The following is a 17,013-nucleotide window of genomic DNA, read 5'->3' as shown; positions in this document are numbered from 1 at the left end:
CTAGTAACCGAATTGTCTCATCTAGCAAAAACTAAGTGGAAATAGCTTATTTCTTGCTAGCCTTGGCAGCGGCCTTGGTGACCTTGCCAGTCTTGTCAACCTTCTCAACGGCCTTGATGACACCGACAGCGACAGTTTGACGCATGTCACGGACAGCGAAACGACCAAGAGGAGGATATTCAGTGTAAGCTTCAACACACATGGGCTTGGAGGGAACCATCTTGACGATGGCGGAGTCACCAGACTTGACGAACTTGGGAGCAGCTTCGAGGGACTTGCCGGAACGACGGTCAATCTTCTCAAGGAGCTCAGCGAACTTACAAGCAATGTGAGCAGTGTGGCAATCCAAGACGGGAGCGTAACCAGCACCAATCTGACCAGGGTGGTTCAAGACAATAACCTGGGCGGTGAAGGAACCGGCTTCCTTGGCGGGGTCGTTCTTGGAGTCAGAGCAGACGTTACCACGACGGATATCCTTGACGGAAACGTTCTTCACGTTGAAACCAACGTTGTCACCAGGAACACCTTCAACGAGCTGTTCGTGATGCATTTCGACGGACTTGACTTCAGTGGTGACGTTGGCAGGGGCGAAAGTGACGACCATACCAGCCTTGATAACACCAGTTTCAACACGACCAACGGGCACAGTACCGATACCACCAATCTTGTAGACATCCTGGAGGGGAAGACGGAGGGGCTTGTCGGAGGGACGCACCGGGGGTTCGATGTTGTCGATGGCTTCAAGAAGGGTCTTACCAGTCTTGGAACCAGCCTTGGTTTCCTTGGTCCATCCCTTGAACCAGGGCATGTTGGTAGATTCTTCCAACATGTTGTCACCGTGCCAGCCAGAGATGGGGACGAAGGGAACAGCCTTGGGGTTGAAACCGATCTTCTTGATGAAAGCGGAGACTTCCTTAACGATTTCGTTGTAACGGGCTTCGGACCACTTGGTGGAATCCATCTTGTTGATGGCAACGATGAGCTGACGGACACCGAGGGTGAAAGCCAACAAAGCGTGCTCACGGGTCTGACCATCCTTGGAGATACCAGCTTCGAATTCACCAGTACCGGCAGCAATAATCAAGATACCGCAATCAGCCTGGGAGGTACCGGTAATCATGTTCTTGATGAAATCACGATGGCCGGGGGCATCAATGACAGTAACGTGGTACTTGGGGGTTTCGAACTTCCACAAGGCGATATCGATGGTGATACCACGCTCACGTTCAGCCTTGAGCTTGTCAAGAACCCAAGCGTACTTGAAGGAACCCTTACCGAGTTCGGCGGCTTCCTTCTCGAACTTTTCAATGGTACGCTTGTCAATACCACCGCACTTGTAAATCAAGTGACCAGTGGTGGTGGACTTGCCGGAATCGACGTGACCAATGACGACGACGTTAACGTGAGTCTTCTCCTTACCCATGGCGACTATCAAAAGTAAAAAAAAAGGAAGAGGATTAATAACTGACTCTCAAAAGCACCAAATAATTACCATCCATCTATGCATTTGCTTCATCCATCGTTTAGTGTAATGGATGAATGGTGCGTGGATGGATGGATGTGTTTTGCCACATGGATGGGCCAAGTATACGTACTTTGTTATAGATGAGAAAATAGGGAAAGAACTTCCTGTCACCGCGTCCATCATTTTATTGCGGGAAAAAATTTTGGGGCCCCGAGTCACAAAACTTTTTTTTTTCTTCTGCCAGATTTTTTTTTTTTTTCGCTTACAGCTGAATATCGTTGTTCAGGCTGGGAAAGTATAGCCCAAGTTTGAGTGAGCAAAGAGTCTTCCAACTATAAGATAGCATGATTTACCCATTTTTTATGCTGAACTTGTTTGATTTAATGGTTCATCCGTTAAATGGATTATGTTAAGAAATAGAAATGTGCGCAAGTTGCACCAATAATTGAACTCTTCAGCATGAGAAGGAACGCATATAGCTTAAATGTAGTGGATACAGCTGCGAAGGGTCATCGTAATAACCTCTTTGCGAGTAACCTGTTTCTGACAAAAATCCGTGCCATATACTTGATCCATCTTTGTTTATACCTGGCTTTTACTTTCCATCCTTGACACTATTATTGTTGCGACCCCAAAAGATTCCAGGAATAATGATTGGCACATATCAAGACTATCGTCCCTTTTTCCATAATACCGGTGTTAATGCTGTGGATGATCTTTTGTCGAATAAAGCCGCAAAGTACATACTTGTGTATTTTAAGTTTGGAAAATAATTTACAAAAAAAAAAGAGAAAAATAGTATAAAGACGGGGGGAGGGAGCATCTATTATTATTTTTACTATGCATCGAATATGGAATCATCCACCACAACGCCAAATTGACGCTGGATCTAAAGTTTGTAAAAATGATGATTAGTTTACCAGACCAAAACTTTACAAAGCGTTTTTCTTACCTGCTCTTTCAGTTTATCGTCCAAGATGTCTTCAAAACCTTTGCTTGCAGTACCTTTCCACAGGCTGACAGCTCGTTCCCGCAGTTTGACGATCCAGAAACTCAGACTCATCAGGAATAAGCTGCAGTCGAAAAGGATAGTGTGAAATGTGCCACGGATATGAAGCCTCATCCACTGGGTAATCGACAGTTTAGCCATTTCGTGTGTTGAAGGATCATTGCGGACAGATAAGCCTCGCACCGCCCAGCGTGCCATGACGTTGATACGATTGACGGGGCTTCCCAACACCTTATTGTTGGCACGTACGATATTCATGTTGCGTGAAATGAAGATAAGTTCGCGAGGAAATAATGCTTGATCTTGTAAGAAGTATTTAATACGGTGCTTGAGGTTGACTTGCAGCTCGTACATGTCGTGAGCATTCAGAGTCTGCTTTCCAAGATGGACGGCTTTGTTTGGCGAGAATGGCTTTTGTAGAGTGATCGAAGCAAAGATATTCGAGTCATGAATACCCTAGAGCACATGCAAAATCAAACATTGATCAATCCACTGACTAGCGATCGCGTCGCAACCTGTCTTCCCAGTACGTACCCAGCTTTCGCATATTTTATTCATGGTCTTCATATCCAGCATGAAAAGCGCTTCCCACAGTTTACAATATTCTAAGCGGAATCTATAAAACGAGGTTAGGTAACGTGTGTTCCTTGCCATTCAAGTAGAATACCCACTTTTCGGATTCCTGGATATACAGTCCGTGATCAATGATGACGACCTGTGTCTTGCTTTTATTCTTCGGATTCGGTCGAACAAGCACATTGCCGGGGTGCGGATCTCCTAGACTGGTGGTGAGCTCCTAGTGATATTTCCTCCAGCATTGCCATTTCCCAAACGTACCATGCACGAACCCGCTCTTGAAAATCTGACTGGCAAAAGCATCGATGGCAATTTTCATGGCCGCCTCACTGTCGAGACCCGCCGATTTGATTTTGTCTCTGTCCGTCAGTTGAATCCCGTCAACCCATTCGCACACAAGGACACGCTTTGTACTGAATTCCGGATAAACGCGAGGAATATACACGAGATCACGTAAACTGGTTTCCTGCTGCATAAAATGCCATGCTTTTTGCGCGTTTCTGTGAATGCCAAATTCCGGGTGAGCTTTCCCGCCATACCAGATCGGTGATACGATGATGCACCCTCATCTTACCTTGCTTCACTCTCGAAATCGGCTTCCATGCGGGTATGTTTCTCTATGTAATCGGCACTCCAGGTTAACGGTAGGTCAAAGATCTTTTCATAAACTTTGAGAATAATTCGGAACGCTGCCAAGTCCGAATTCATCTGCTTTTGAATGGCCGGTTTCTGGATTTTCACAGCTACCCAGTCTCCGTTCTTCAGTCGAGCTTTGTGGACTTGGGCAATGGAAGCCGATGCTATAGGCTTGGTATCAAACTCGGCAAATACTTCATTTGGATGCAGTCCGTTATTATCTTCCATAAATACTCGCTGCACCACTTCAAAAGGAACAGCTGGTGCGGAGTCAAATAGCTCCCTCGCCCGCTTTTGATATGCTGGAGGCAACATGGCCGCTTGCGTTCCAATGGCTTGTCCCATCTTGATATAGAGGCCACCGTTGTCAGCAAATAGATCAAACATACGATTGGCCAGTCGTTCATGAAGTGCATCGAATGCATCCATGTCACCAGCATGGCGTGGTGGACGGAAATTGAGTTTGTAGTCTAGAGCGAATGCAACGCCATTATAAAACGTGCGAACATTACGTTGTAAAAGTTGGGCCTCCGTTCGAGAATCTATGCCATAAGCACCGACACCAAGTACAGTAGTCCCTAAAAGAACCTTGGAGGACGTTCTCACTACTTTACGGAACATAGGCTGGATATTGCTTACCAGTCCAGGCGGCTAAATTATGCAATTTTTTGCCCGCTCTCCGAAAAAAGATGTCGTGACTTCACAATGACGGTGAATTTTTTTTTTCCCGGATCGACTTGCCGTGATTCCCACGCTGGCCAATCATTATCAGAATATTGATTTCTGACGCTTCGATAAAGAGAGCAGACTGTCATCATGATTATCGATAATGAAACGCGCCAAATGCTGCTATTGCTATTGTAAGTGCAAATGAGCCAGTTATCAGCAAATGAATGATAACTCGCCCTTAATAATACCGTACATGCAAATGCCCCAACGCACACAACAAAAAGTCCATAGTTTCCACGATTCATTACGGCCAGATTAAAATAACCAATGGAAAGCAGTATTGATGCAGTGGTCCGATATAAGCAGACAAACATTGCAACCTCAGTCAAAACGTGCATATCGCATCCACATATGCTGTTACCTCATGATCACTGAATGTGGCTAGCATGATGGTCACGTCAGGAATAATCACGGATGATGTTGCCTGAGTGATATGAAAGATGCAGTGTCTGGGATGGATTTTAGCGTATCCATCGTTACAGTTACCCCAGCATCTGCGGCTGTGACAGAATGACAAGGGGGGCAAATGTTTTGATTCAATCACGTGTAAACTTATTCCTAATGAATTCGAACCGTTTTGTCTCTTTGGCTTCTTATTCGTTGTTCAGTAACACTTGCTTGCTTCCCATCCAATGTCCTTTCGCCATCTTTTCAGCCTGGTCTTTAACCCAACTCCGGGTGCGATTCGCACTATAAAAGGAAGTCCAACCGTTGCGGTCAGGGCTATCCGTTACACCGGTTATCCTTATGGCAACCGCCAAATTCAGCATAGTTGTAAGTGTTGCCATGCTCGAGCAGCAAGGCAAATTTTATCCATCCGCTCACGCCATGAGTGTCATTCCAGTCATTCGTACAGCGACAACATCAGCACGCAGCGCGGCTGTGAATCTGAATGAAAATCAGGAATCAAGGTATGGGTGCCTGAAATCTTTTGATGCCGACGCAAAAGGGCTTACGGCATGATAGAGTGAGCGAGATCAAAGATGCAAAGCTCATATTTAATCAAGCGTGGAAGCATATTGAGGACCATTACGGAAGAGAAAACATTCATTTACCACGCGAATTTATCTTTTTGATGGGTGCACCAGGGTAGGCTTAAGTTGAGAAAGCGATCAATGGATGGAGAAACTTTTTGATCGTTATTAATATGAACAGATCGGGTAAAGGGACACATACGCCTTCGATATTACGAGCACGCGGGATCACCAACGCACCTATTTCTGTGTCTCAATTACTTCAAACACCGGAGTGCAAGCAGCTCATCAATCAAGGGCAAATGATTTCTGATCGCTATGTGATCGAGCTGTTACTTCATGCGATGCTCGATTGCGATCCTACAGTGGGTGTGCTCGTGGATGGGTTTCCTCGTACCGATATCCAAGTGGAAGCTTTGAAAATGCTGCATGATAAAATGACAGAACTCCGGCGTGAATTTTGGGATACATCATTGCGCGATCATTTCCCGTATGTCAGACACTTGTCATTTATCGTATTGTCCGACAACTCATGATGGTATTGTTGGTTTTTTTTTCTGCTAGACGGCCTGTATTCCGCATCGCTGTTCTTTATGTGGATGAAGAGATTTCTGTCCAACGACAGTTGATCCGTGGCCGAATGATTCGAGAGCATAATATGCAAGTGCGCAAAACAGGCCAAGGCGTCCTTTGGGAGGAACGTGTCACGGACAATGATGAAACCTTGATTCGCGAACGATACTCCATCTTCAAGGCTCATTATGGATCACTGTTGAAACTCTCAAAAATGTTTCCATTTCGTAAGTCAGCTCAGAGGAATAACGTGGGTGACATCGAATATTTATAGTTTACAATGAATATAGATCTTGTCAATGCCACGGGCACCATCAAGGATGTCATGCAAATTATCCTCAAAGAATTCGAATATCAGTCTTCGTTAGAATTAGATTCAGACTGTTTTGACGCCATTTCTCATATTCCGGTAGCCACTCAAATTGGTATTCATGCCCGTCAGGTACGTGTTCGCTACAGTGTATGTAGGAGAAAACAAATCCCTCATGACTGTTTTTGCTTTTTCTCGCAATAACAGGACCTCATCAGTCGTCTTGAACATTATCAAGATTCCGAACCTGAGACTTTACAGAGAGCAATTCAATTTATCGACAGGAGTGTGATACCTCAAGTGCAACGACACTCTATCAGCGGCCATGCGAATATCCGAACGTGAGTAAAATAATGAAGAAATGAAAAATCTGTCTCAAGTTTTCCCACTAATTGAACCCCATGCATCAGTGAGGATCCAGCTTTGGCAAATAACCATTTTGTAAATATCGTTATGGACGTTCTATCTGAGCGAGGTTACCATGTTTCCTTTGATAGTCGAATCCATCATGTACCGGTGCGTGTCGACCTGCAGACAGGAAACATTGAACAAGAAACGTAAGTGGGCCAAATTCATGTTTATTTTGCAGTTTGGTAAGAAAAAATGAATGGCTAACATATTTTAACTTCAACTATCAGACATCACGTTTATATGCTGAATGTTGATTTCCCAAAACACTACATTCGACCTTTGGAGCAAAAATTCGATTAACCGGATAGTTTACTAAAAGGGCAAATTTATCATACCATGTATTAGCCGCTGAATTCTTGTTGGTTGAGCTTCCGCCAAGTTTGCCAGTCTTGTTTAAGCGTTTCCTTCACCCTGTCATCATCAAATATAGCATCAATGGCTTGGAAGGAAGCTTGAAATAATTGTTCGCGCGTCATGTCAAAAGCCACGCCTGCCTTTGCATACTCGTTGGATAATTCAGAGAAGAAAACTCCCTTGTCGTCAGTCTACGGCGATCTATTAGACTTTGAAAAAGAAGAAAAAGGTCCGTACACCGGTCATGCTGCTTAAGCCCTAGCAGATTTGTAGTTGGGAACTTACGCAAAGGACAAATGGATGGCCTTGTTTAAGTAAATCTTTTACGTGATGGGCTTCATAAGAAGAAACAGTTTTGCACAACACGTTGGATGTCATGCAAACCTCAATAGGGCACTGATTCTTGTAGATCGTTTCACGTGACGCGTCATCAAGAAGTGTAGCATGGCCTAGTCTGTCAGGATTGACTGAAAGCATACTAGGGGCTTCGGGGATGTTCTCCTTGACTTCATTGAAATGCAGTGTAATTTTGAAATGCTCCGCTTTGGCTCGCTCAAATGCCGGCTTTAACTTGTCAAAGGAGCCCACCATGACATCTCCGCAGAGATCAATACCTACGATGCCTTGATCTCGGAACTTAATCGCCAAATCCACTACCTCTTGAGCTTCTTCCAGCGTGTTTCGGCGATCAATCGAGATAATCAATTTTACCCGGATATTCTGGCGTGGTTCATTGACAACAGACAAGACTGAAGCCACATATGATTCCTTGGTCATGCCTAGTGATTGTTTCAAGCATTTAATAAACACGCTACTATTTCCTGCATCAGCATCACAGATATGTACCAGTTTCGGGATTTGCGCGCGGTGTACTGCGCAGTTCAAGGTACCGTACACCGTCCTCGGCAAATTCATCAATCGTACGACGAGTCACCAAACGCACAGACTCCTCGTCGTCGGTCAGTTGGTATATAAACTTGAAGAGGGGAAAGAAGCTAATAGACAGAACCGTCAGTCGACATGGTCAAGAATGGAGTGTAAAATCAACAGCGAGGAATGCCATTTACTCTGTAATATATTCTAAACCCTCTGGAATAGAAAAGTCAGCCAGTTCAGGCTTCGTTGCCTTTTTGCGCTTGACCAGCTCTTTCATAGTTTGTGGACTAATGCTTCCGTTAATGTGAGCATGGAGCTCAATCTTGGGTAGCTTCTTGCAAAATTGTACAAAGTCCATGGTTGCAGGTGAGAAAACGAAAAACCTGCCGCAGTCGTCCTGAGCGACATATAAACCTTGGTGATGCCGGCTTTTTGCAATTCCGACATGGCACGCGGACACGGGTGCCTGATTTTGGCAAAACCGGGGAAAAAAGTGCATGAGTCATAAATAAAGTATGGTTCTCCTCGCCGCAGTCGTTTCTGAAAAGTTGATTGTCGAATTATAGTCTTTACTCATTCATTTCTAGCTTGCATTGACAGATGGAAGAGATAGCGTAGAAAACGATAGCTTTGTTAGTTGTAGTAATCGCTCATCAATATCGAATGGAAGAACAAAAGCACAGTACGTACTGTACAGTGTCCAAGGAAAACAACAATGTCGAAGTTATTATCAGGATGGCAAGCAGAAAAAGAACAGAAAGTCAGAGCTTGCACGTATAGAAAATGCAGTTTGATTTGGATCCATTTTTGGATGGAGGATTAAAATAAAATGTGCTCTATTCATTAAAAGATTTTCAATATGCAGTCAGAACCCCTGATTTGTGTTTTTATGTCTATACATCAAGCTGTAAATGTTTTTTTTTCTAGAATGACCGAAAGAGAGTGGGAAATTGGCAGTGGGTTTGTAGCCGGGTATCTCTTGTCGTTAGATGTATCCACCCCTTCTATAGTTGTCTAATCTCTACGCATGTACATATCAATGGCAGTGGAGAAAGCAGCGAAACCTGCACATCCAAACATGGTTGCTTGAGGACCTGCCTTTGCAGCCAATACACCACCTGTGAAGCAACCTGCTATAGCACTATTATACAGATCGTTCTTTGCGCGGTACTGTGCAAAATTGGAAAGAAGGAAATATAAGCTTTCTCGGAACTCAAATACCCCATAATTTCTTTTCACTACTTTCTATTTGATTGCAACACTTACGGATTCAATGCAGCATTCTGAGCCGGAATAAATGGCACCGACCACAGCAAAATTCTTGGCCATGGACCACGATCGAGAACCCATATCCTTTAACGCATGCTTCAGTTGCTGTTTCGTTGACTGATTCACAATGTCTTCATTGACAGTAGGTCCGGCATATTCAAAAGACGACATGAATAGACCAAATGCACCACCCATGACAAAACCTAAGGCAAACGTCACATGTTCTGTCAGTACTGCGCTTTTAAAAAGCACTTTGTCATGGTTTAACTTACCAGCACCGCCTGCCATGCCAGTTTTTACAGGACAGGATTCCATGAGACCCTGAATCATCTTAATTGTTTGTTGTTGATCTTCGGGAATACCGGGATTGCCTCCCATTGCAGTAGCCATTGGACTCGCCATGTCAGTATATTAAAAAGGCAAAAAGGGGAACAAAAAAAGGTGAAGAAATAGAAAGGATGGCTTTGTTGCGGAGAGAGAAGAGTCACATCCCAAAATTGAGTTTTAAATATCTGAGACAGAACTCACCGAATTTTTTCTTGAATTCAAATTTTTTTCTTTTTTTTTTTTTCGCTTCCTGCTGGCTGTGCTTGGGTTTCTCTTATTACTTTTTTTTCTATATTTATTTTTATAATGCCATCTGACGATAAACTGAATCTTTTGCTGGAAGAAGGGACATACGGTGAACACCCAAATGATCTCGAAGATTCCGATGACGATTCTGACTATATCCCCGATCGTAAGCTTGAGAAGCTTAAAAATGACAAGCAGCAAAAACAACCACTAACATTAGCGCGTAGAAGCAGCGGAGGAGCACAGCGATAACGACGAGGATAGTGAACATGACGCCGATGAGGTGGATGAAGTCGATACTCCTCAAGACGATGATGCAGCACATCTTTCCACTAAACGCAAAGCAGATACAGATACGATCACTCTCAAACGGACAAAGTATGGCTCATTCGAACATGGCAATCATGGCATTCATGATTCAGAAAAAAGCTGACAGTGATCTTTTTCGTTTCCGTTAGAATTGAGAATGAGGAAGACAAAGTCAACAAAAAGGCTAGGATCGATGCTATCTGGAAAGAAATGAACGCGAAACCGTCAAACAAGAAAGAACCGCTTACACCAACTGATGATATCACCAAACACCCGTTGGATGATATATCTGCTTCCCTTAATCAGGCACCTGCACCAACACATGAAAAGACGTATGTCAAAAAAAAGATGCTTGCATTTTTTTGTCAAAAAATTTAACTTGCGCCGTTTCACTTTTTAGTTCAACACCGGAAAAGCCTCGTAAATCAGCCAACACCATTCGACGGCCCAAGTCAACATTATCGGATTTGGTGTCACAGTATAACATCAAGGTGCCTAAAATGAATACTCTGGACAAGAGTCGACTGGATTGGCAACACTATGTGGATCGGGAAGGCATTCGCGACGATTTGAAATATCGCAATAAGGATGGTTACATGGAAAAAGTGGCATTTCTTAATCGGGTGGACGATCGTCGTTTAACCCATCTCAAAACCGGGCAGAGATCTCTCAAAAAGTAACAAACTCAAAAATATCATACACATATTCCGTTCCCCCAAAAAATCACCATCAATCACAACATTTTACCATCATCTTGTTCATATTGCTCAATAAGTCCCCCCTTTCTCATCATTCCTTGCCACATTGCCCCTCTTTTTCCCGCATTTCATTCTTATTGATGAAATAACCTTTATATAGATAATATAATGCTGTGTGCTGTACAATAGTTTTCTATTTTTCTCTAGTTTATTCTTCATCATCATCTTCGTGATATACATCTGTCCAACCAAAGCTGCGTTTGATGGCTTCTTCCCACTGATATGATTTCAGTTTGCGATCTAATTACAGAAAGTATGTGAGAAAACACTGTTTTTTTTGGCATTCTGTTTGCGATCCTTTACCTTTTTCACTCATGGAAGGTTCAAATCGATCGGCACCTTCCACAGCGAGCTTTTTAATAGCTTCAAGATCCTTCCACATGCCAACACCAATGCCGGCGGCAAATGCTGCGCCTAAACCAGTGGTTTCACTCATGGCGGGTCGTTCTGAAAAATAGGATGGTATTGTCAGTCATTACATTTTATCTTAAAATGTCAAATCAGTCAATCTTTCAGAAACTCACCCACAGGAATGCCCAGTACGTCTGCTTGGATTTGCATACATGTATCAGATTTGGACATGCCGCCGTCTGCTTTGAGCACTTTAAGCGGGACGTGGCCCTCGTTTTTCATAGCTTCCAAAATCGAACCGACAGAGAGACACACCGATTCTAGAGTAGCTCTTGCCAAATGATGTTTGGTTGTGTACTGGGTCAAGCCAACAATGGTGCCTCTGGCATCATCCCGCCAATAGGGAGCAAACAGGCCCGAAAAGGCGGTAACGAACATGACACCGCCGGTGTCTTGCACCTTGGAAGCCAGCGTATCCATCTCTCTGGGGTCTCCAATCACACCCATATTGGTTTTCAGCCATTCAATCGCTGATCCTGCCACACTGATAGAACCTTCCATGACATAATGCACCGGTTGATCTTTGCCTAGCTGGTAACCAATACTCGTCAATAGACCGTGTTTGCTGATAGCTGGCTTGGTGCCGATATTCAATAGCAGAAAAGCACCGGTACCGTAGGTGTTCTTTGCTTCACCACCGGTAAAACATCTTTGTCCGACAAGGGCAGCTTGTTGATCGCCTAGACATCCGGTGATGGGTATTCCGTTAAGTGAGCCTTCGATCTTCATATCACCATAATGCTCGGCTGACGACACAATTTTCGGCAATATAGACTCAGGCAGGCCAAAGAACCTGAGTAGACGTCAACATGAGATCACAATGGCCCTAACCTATATACAGAAGGAGCGAACTACTTACTCTAAAAGCTCAGGATCCCATTTGCATGTATGGATATTCATAAGCATCGTACGACTTGCATTCGTGACATCCGTGACGTGCACACCACCGTTGATGCCTCCTGTCAAATTCTGATGATGTTTTTTGATGTGTCAGACAAAAACGGATTTCTCGATGGGCTGAGAATGAAAAAATACTTACCCAGATAAGCCAAGAATCGACTGTACCGAATAGGGCTCGCTTGTCATCGATCGCCTTTTTGACGTCTTTGCGATATTTGATCAGCCACGCTAATTTGACAGCAGCAAAGTAGTTGTGAATCGGTAGCCCGCACTTTTTCTCAACTTCCTGTCGGCCTTCTTTGTTGTGCAATTTTTTCACCATTTTGTTCGTGCGAGTATCTCCCCACACAATGGCATTGTACAAAGGTTCACCGGTTTCCTTGTCCCATAGAATCGTGGTCTCACGTTGGTTGGTAATACCGATGGCTTTTAAATGATGTGCTTTATGACCCATCCATTCAAATTTGCGCATCGCTTCGACCATACACTTCTTGGTGCAGGAAATTAATTCTCTTGGATCATGCTCGATCCAGCTGTAATTGATGAATAAGAAAACAAATATGTATAAAATGGGAAACATTAATTAAACCATGTACAGGAAGAAATAAGAAATACGATCTGTTGTATCCCTTGATATGTTGCCTTACCCTGGTCGAGGATAGATCTGCTCAAAATTCCGTTGATAGGAAGTAACGAGTCTGCCTTCCTCATCGAAAATGATGAATCGTGTGGAAGTGGTTCCTTGATCAATAGCACCGATATAATTAGGCATAGTTAGTTATATTAACTGAATCAAAAAAAATAGAAGAAAGAAAGAAAAAAGATATTAAAAAGTGTTCATAAAACAGACAGAACGCACAGAGCATTTTTAGTGTTTCCAGGGAAATTTGGAGTCACACAATTGGTAATGCTCCAAAATTGACGTCATGGCAAAGAATCGCGCAAGACTGGTGTCAGAAAAATTCAATGTTCGAAAAAGGCTGACCATCGACCGCCGTAGAAAAAAAAACTAGTCATAATGTCGATCCCTTTTTCTTTCTGAGCTAATAAAAAAAGCTACTTTATCCTTTCTCCCATTCACCAATCACTGCCTGTTCGTGAATTTTCAAACATTCAGCCACATGCATGCGCACACACTGTTTTAAAAGCGTTAATAAGGAAACTCCGTCGTCTTATCCGATCCACTCTTTTTTTGGACCTTCTATTTTTTTCCCTGAATTTTTTTTTTCTTTGCGTGCGTGCTCGGTTCATCCTTTCCGCCGTTCTCTTTCACTTTACCTCATGTTTTTGCTAATGCCTCTCACGCTACTGATACTCACTATCGGTAGCGTAGTGACCCAGGAACAAGTGAATCCTCATTATACTGCCTTGCTCAATGATTCAATGTGGTTTTACGAAGCTCAGCGTAGCGGGAAATTGCCTGCCGACAACCGCGTCTCATGGTAATCCTGCACAATTTTAATTGACAAGGGCAACATTCATTAACCATGGAAACGGTGAATGGTTTTGCAATTTCTTAGGCGCTCGGATTCCGGTCTTCAAGACGGCAAAGACAACAACGTCGACCTTTCTGGAGGTTATTATGATGCTGGGTAAATTTTCAATTGACATGAATGATAACCGGCCATTACATTATCGCTTATGTGCATATTTTTTATTTTATTTTATGGTTCACCAGTGACTATCTAAAGTTTACGTTGCCATTAGCGCACTCCCTTACCTTGTTGGCATGGGGCGCTATTGAATGGTTCGATGGCTACGAAAAAGCAAAACAGACGCAATATCTCGATAATACGATTCGCTGGGGCACGGATTGGCTAATGAAAGCTCATCCTCAACCCAACGTGCTTTATGTCCAGGTACAGTATTGGGACGCTGAGTAAAATAAATACGACAGTTCGTGTAACCTTTTGCCGAAATTAGGTGGGCGATGGCGATGTTGATAATAACTATTGGGGTAAAGAAAATGACCCTTGATCACTTTTTGCTTGGCACGTTTATTTTTAAACGCAAAACTCTGAAATCTATTTCAATGATAGGACCGGATACCCATATACCGACACCCCGCCCGTCGTACATGGTCAACCAATCGGTGCCCGGTACAGATGCTGCAGCCTTGACAGCGGCCGCTTTCGCTTCAGCTTCGCATCTTTATCGCCACTATTTGAACGATTCCAAATATGCTGACCGCTTACAATCGCATGCCGAATCGGTATACAATTTCGCCGACACGGCCAAACCATGGGCCGCCTACACCAATTCCATTCCTGCCATTGCTGATTATTATAACACGAATGATTACAAAAATCAATTGGTTTACGGTGCATTATGGTTGTATCGAGCCACCGGAAACACCACTTACCGTGACAAAGCCTCCGACTATTTTGATCGTTTTCAGCTGGATAAATCATCGCCTACTGTAATGGACTGGAGTGACCAAACAGGCGCCGTGTATGTCCTGGGCAGTCAAGCCGACAGCGGCAACAGCAAATATAAAAACGCAGCACAAAAGTACATCGATACGATGATCCATCCATCCAAAGGAAGCCCCTGCGATTTCACCAAGGGCGGTCTTCTATGGTGTGACGGTGCCAGTGACGCGAATTCACTGGTGCCTGCACAAGATATTGCTTTGCTCGCCCTGATTTACAGTCGCGTTGACTCGTCCAAACGGGACGATTACACCTCTTTTGCCACCAATCAAGTGAATTATTTACTTGGACAAAATATGATGTAAGTTGATTTTTTTTTCGCTTCTGCGCCATGAAAAAAGGAGGCGGATGAGGTGAAAGACAAATGGATGAAACAAAATAAGTGATCTGTTTCAGGGAGCTATTCTTGGTGAAATTATACATTTACATACAAAAACTAAATTTGGCGCAATTAGGTTAACCCCCTATGTCTGTGGTGTGCATATGAACTCACCGCATAACCCGCATCATGCTGGAGCATCAGGAGGCAACGATATCAACCACATTAACTCTGTACCACCGGAAGAAAAATATATCCTTTACGGTAAATTGCTAATGGCGGAAAAAAAATGGTCAATTTTGGAATACTAAAATAAAGTGAATATCGCAGGTGCTATCGTGGGTGGACCCAGCAAAGATGATCACTTTTACGATGAACGTAATGACTACGATCAAACGGAAGTAGCACTCGATTACAATGCTCCGTTCCAGGGGCTCATCGCTTATCAACTCAGTACCGGCGCCAATGACCCACCATACGTTTCCATCACGGATCCTCGACCTCAAGTCAAGCGCCCTACCCATTTGGAAAAATGGCTTATTGCCGTTATCGTTATTTGTGTTCTATTTTTGGTCGCTGGTTGCTTGTATGGCTGTTGGCTCAAACGCCGTGCAATCTCCGCTCGATTTGGTCGGAAGCAAGTCGTCTAAGAAGCAGTCAAAGAAGAAAAGCCCATTTTTTTTTTAACGTCAATTTCAATCATCAATTTCGTTTGTCAATGTATTTATGTAATTATGACCTCAACATTTTTGTAGCATACCGCCAATATACCATCTTTTGTGAACAATAAAAAACGTGTATTCTATCCAGGATCGTGTATCTCGATGTTATGTGTCTGACCCTACCACCCCTCTGTAATAAAGTGCTTCCTGGTGGCCCTTGCTGTTAATCTAATACCTAGAAAACTGCAGTAGAGCAAAGATCGTAGTCTTATGTTACGGCTGAGTAGACCAAGTATGATAGAGCAAATGAGTCAGCATGCATTTGGAACTTTTTCTCCATTGTATCTAGAATCTGCGCAGTACAACATACAGTGTTATTGAAGAAGCAAGAATATGAGTTTTCCCGAAATCATTAGAATAAGGCTTAAATGATTCTACTAACTGTTTTCCTTTGGATAGAACAAGGAAACGGTAAATTCTGGAGACGTATTTGTCGTCTTCAACACGTGGTACATATCGAGGCAAAACCTGGAGCTTCGCACTTTCGGATATCGGATATTGGAACCCGATGCACCTGCAGCTGTTTATACCGCCGCTGTATCACCAGGTGTTCATATTGCGCATGATGACTACCACAAATAGAGAAGGGACTAGACCATGTGAATAATCAACTCGTCATTTCTCATTATTGTTGATTTATACTGTATACAAATACATATTCATCATGATGCTTTTCTGTGCAAACTTTATTGTGCAACTATTCAGGATCATAGCGCATGATTATAACACGCTCTGATGAAATTATGGCAGAAGAGAATTTTATTTTTGAGTTTTTTCATAACTTCGTACCAGTGCTGCAGAAGAATAAAGCGTATTGAAGCGTGTTTCAACGTCTCAGCATAAGCATCAGCATCCGCACCATACGTTGATATTATCGGTATCCAGATATATTTGGTTGAGGAAGGCGAATCAAGGATCACAGCAAGACGGATGTACTTTGTAAATAATACACATGATTAGTATGCTGTCATGGCTACGGCAGGTTAAGTTTTATTCCTCAAAGAACTTGGGCTTGGATGACTTGATTCATTATAAACTGCAATTAATCGCTGATAAACGCAAGTCCATATTTTCTACTTCTGATTGTACAATATTGGAAAGCGGTCCAAGGTCGAGATTTAAGAGTTATTATGTGCATTGCATTAGCTTATAAAGCTTCAATTTTTGAGGAAGCTTTGAAGAAACATCATTCCATCTCATAATGTCATCTTATCAGAGCATGGTGGGGAAACATCAGCTTAAAGCTATGCTTTGATGGTATACAAGTTCACTCAAATAAAGCTTATTACGAAGATTTGCAAACTTATCCTGTTCCACACGTAGGCTTACTTGTTGATATCCAGCCTCTGCTAATAGAATGCAAGGATTTGTGAAAGACATATTCAAATATCAAACTTTTTACACGTT

At 43.1% G+C, this 17,013-nt stretch overlaps 7 protein-coding genes across 7 annotated transcripts; 3 read left to right on the top strand and 4 right to left on the bottom strand.

Moving 5' to 3' along the window:
- Positions 1-2,161: 2,161 nt before the first annotated feature.
- BYT42DRAFT_601268 (ABC1 family-domain-containing protein) lies at positions 2,162-4,332 on the bottom strand. Its single transcript, XM_051571026.1, has 6 exons — positions 3,625-4,332; positions 3,312-3,550; positions 3,146-3,251; positions 3,009-3,090; positions 2,418-2,930; positions 2,162-2,354 (listed from the first exon to the last, which is right to left on the bottom strand). The coding sequence occupies exons 1-6, from the start codon at positions 4,305-4,307 to the stop codon at positions 2,304-2,306; spliced, it is 1,674 nt and encodes a 557-aa protein (XP_051428186.1). The 5' UTR covers positions 4,308-4,332; the 3' UTR covers positions 2,162-2,303.
- Positions 4,333-5,201: 869 nt separating this feature from the next.
- On the top strand, positions 5,202-6,983 carry BYT42DRAFT_609426 (putative adenylate kinase; the record flags this gene model as incomplete). Its single annotated transcript, XM_051571263.1, has 8 exons — positions 5,202-5,326; positions 5,382-5,504; positions 5,571-5,879; positions 5,954-6,189; positions 6,253-6,404; positions 6,480-6,613; positions 6,683-6,829; positions 6,911-6,983. 8 exons carry the CDS (start codon positions 5,202-5,204, stop codon positions 6,981-6,983), a joined length of 1,299 nt encoding a protein of 432 aa, XP_051428185.1.
- BYT42DRAFT_551783 (uncharacterized protein) lies at positions 6,920-8,333 on the bottom strand. The gene is made up of 5 exons (XM_051566304.1): positions 8,105-8,333; positions 7,884-8,032; positions 7,323-7,816; positions 7,019-7,228; positions 6,920-6,960 (listed from the first exon to the last, which is right to left on the bottom strand). Exons 1-4 carry the CDS (start codon positions 8,269-8,271, stop codon positions 7,025-7,027), a joined length of 1,014 nt encoding a protein of 337 aa, XP_051428184.1. The 5' UTR covers positions 8,272-8,333; the 3' UTR covers positions 6,920-6,960; positions 7,019-7,024.
- Positions 8,334-8,715: 382 nt separating this feature from the next.
- Positions 8,716-9,753, bottom strand: BYT42DRAFT_551780 (mitochondrial import inner membrane translocase subunit tim22). Its single transcript, XM_051566303.1, has 3 exons — positions 9,455-9,753; positions 9,180-9,385; positions 8,716-9,083 (listed from the first exon to the last, which is right to left on the bottom strand). Exons 1-3 carry the CDS (start codon positions 9,582-9,584, stop codon positions 8,928-8,930), a joined length of 492 nt encoding a protein of 163 aa, XP_051428183.1. The 5' UTR covers positions 9,585-9,753; the 3' UTR covers positions 8,716-8,927.
- On the top strand, positions 9,731-10,788 carry BYT42DRAFT_14227 (bucentaur or craniofacial development-domain-containing protein). Its single transcript, XM_051562245.1, has 4 exons — positions 9,731-9,921; positions 9,976-10,133; positions 10,214-10,396; positions 10,465-10,788. Exons 1-4 carry the CDS (start codon positions 9,877-9,879, stop codon positions 10,742-10,744), a joined length of 666 nt encoding a protein of 221 aa, XP_051428182.1. The 5' UTR covers positions 9,731-9,876; the 3' UTR covers positions 10,745-10,788.
- Positions 10,789-10,857: 69 nt separating this feature from the next.
- On the bottom strand, positions 10,858-13,162 carry BYT42DRAFT_14210 (uncharacterized protein). Its single transcript, XM_051562244.1, has 6 exons — positions 12,781-13,162; positions 12,273-12,666; positions 12,093-12,202; positions 11,347-12,026; positions 11,126-11,269; positions 10,858-11,062 (listed from the first exon to the last, which is right to left on the bottom strand). Exons 1-6 carry the CDS (start codon positions 12,903-12,905, stop codon positions 10,971-10,973), a joined length of 1,545 nt encoding a protein of 514 aa, XP_051428181.1. The 5' UTR covers positions 12,906-13,162; the 3' UTR covers positions 10,858-10,970.
- A 3-nt stretch (positions 13,163-13,165) lies between these two features.
- Positions 13,166-15,698, top strand: BYT42DRAFT_551768 (Six-hairpin glycosidase-like protein). The gene is made up of 7 exons (XM_051566302.1): positions 13,166-13,575; positions 13,654-13,725; positions 13,812-13,992; positions 14,057-14,090; positions 14,173-14,866; positions 15,021-15,148; positions 15,215-15,698. Exons 1-7 carry the CDS (start codon positions 13,259-13,261, stop codon positions 15,532-15,534), a joined length of 1,746 nt encoding a protein of 581 aa, XP_051428180.1. The 5' UTR covers positions 13,166-13,258; the 3' UTR covers positions 15,535-15,698.
- Positions 15,699-17,013: the final 1,315 nt, after the last annotated feature.

The sequence above is a fragment of the Radiomyces spectabilis genome (assembly GCF_025331425.1).
Source record: "Radiomyces spectabilis strain NRRL 2753 chromosome Unknown BYT42scaffold_1, whole genome shotgun sequence".
Classification (NCBI taxonomy): Eukaryota; Fungi; Mucoromycota; class Mucoromycetes; order Mucorales; family Radiomycetaceae; genus Radiomyces; species Radiomyces spectabilis.
Note: the sequence above shows the minus strand (reverse complement) of the source record. Positions and strands in the feature narration are given on the sequence as shown.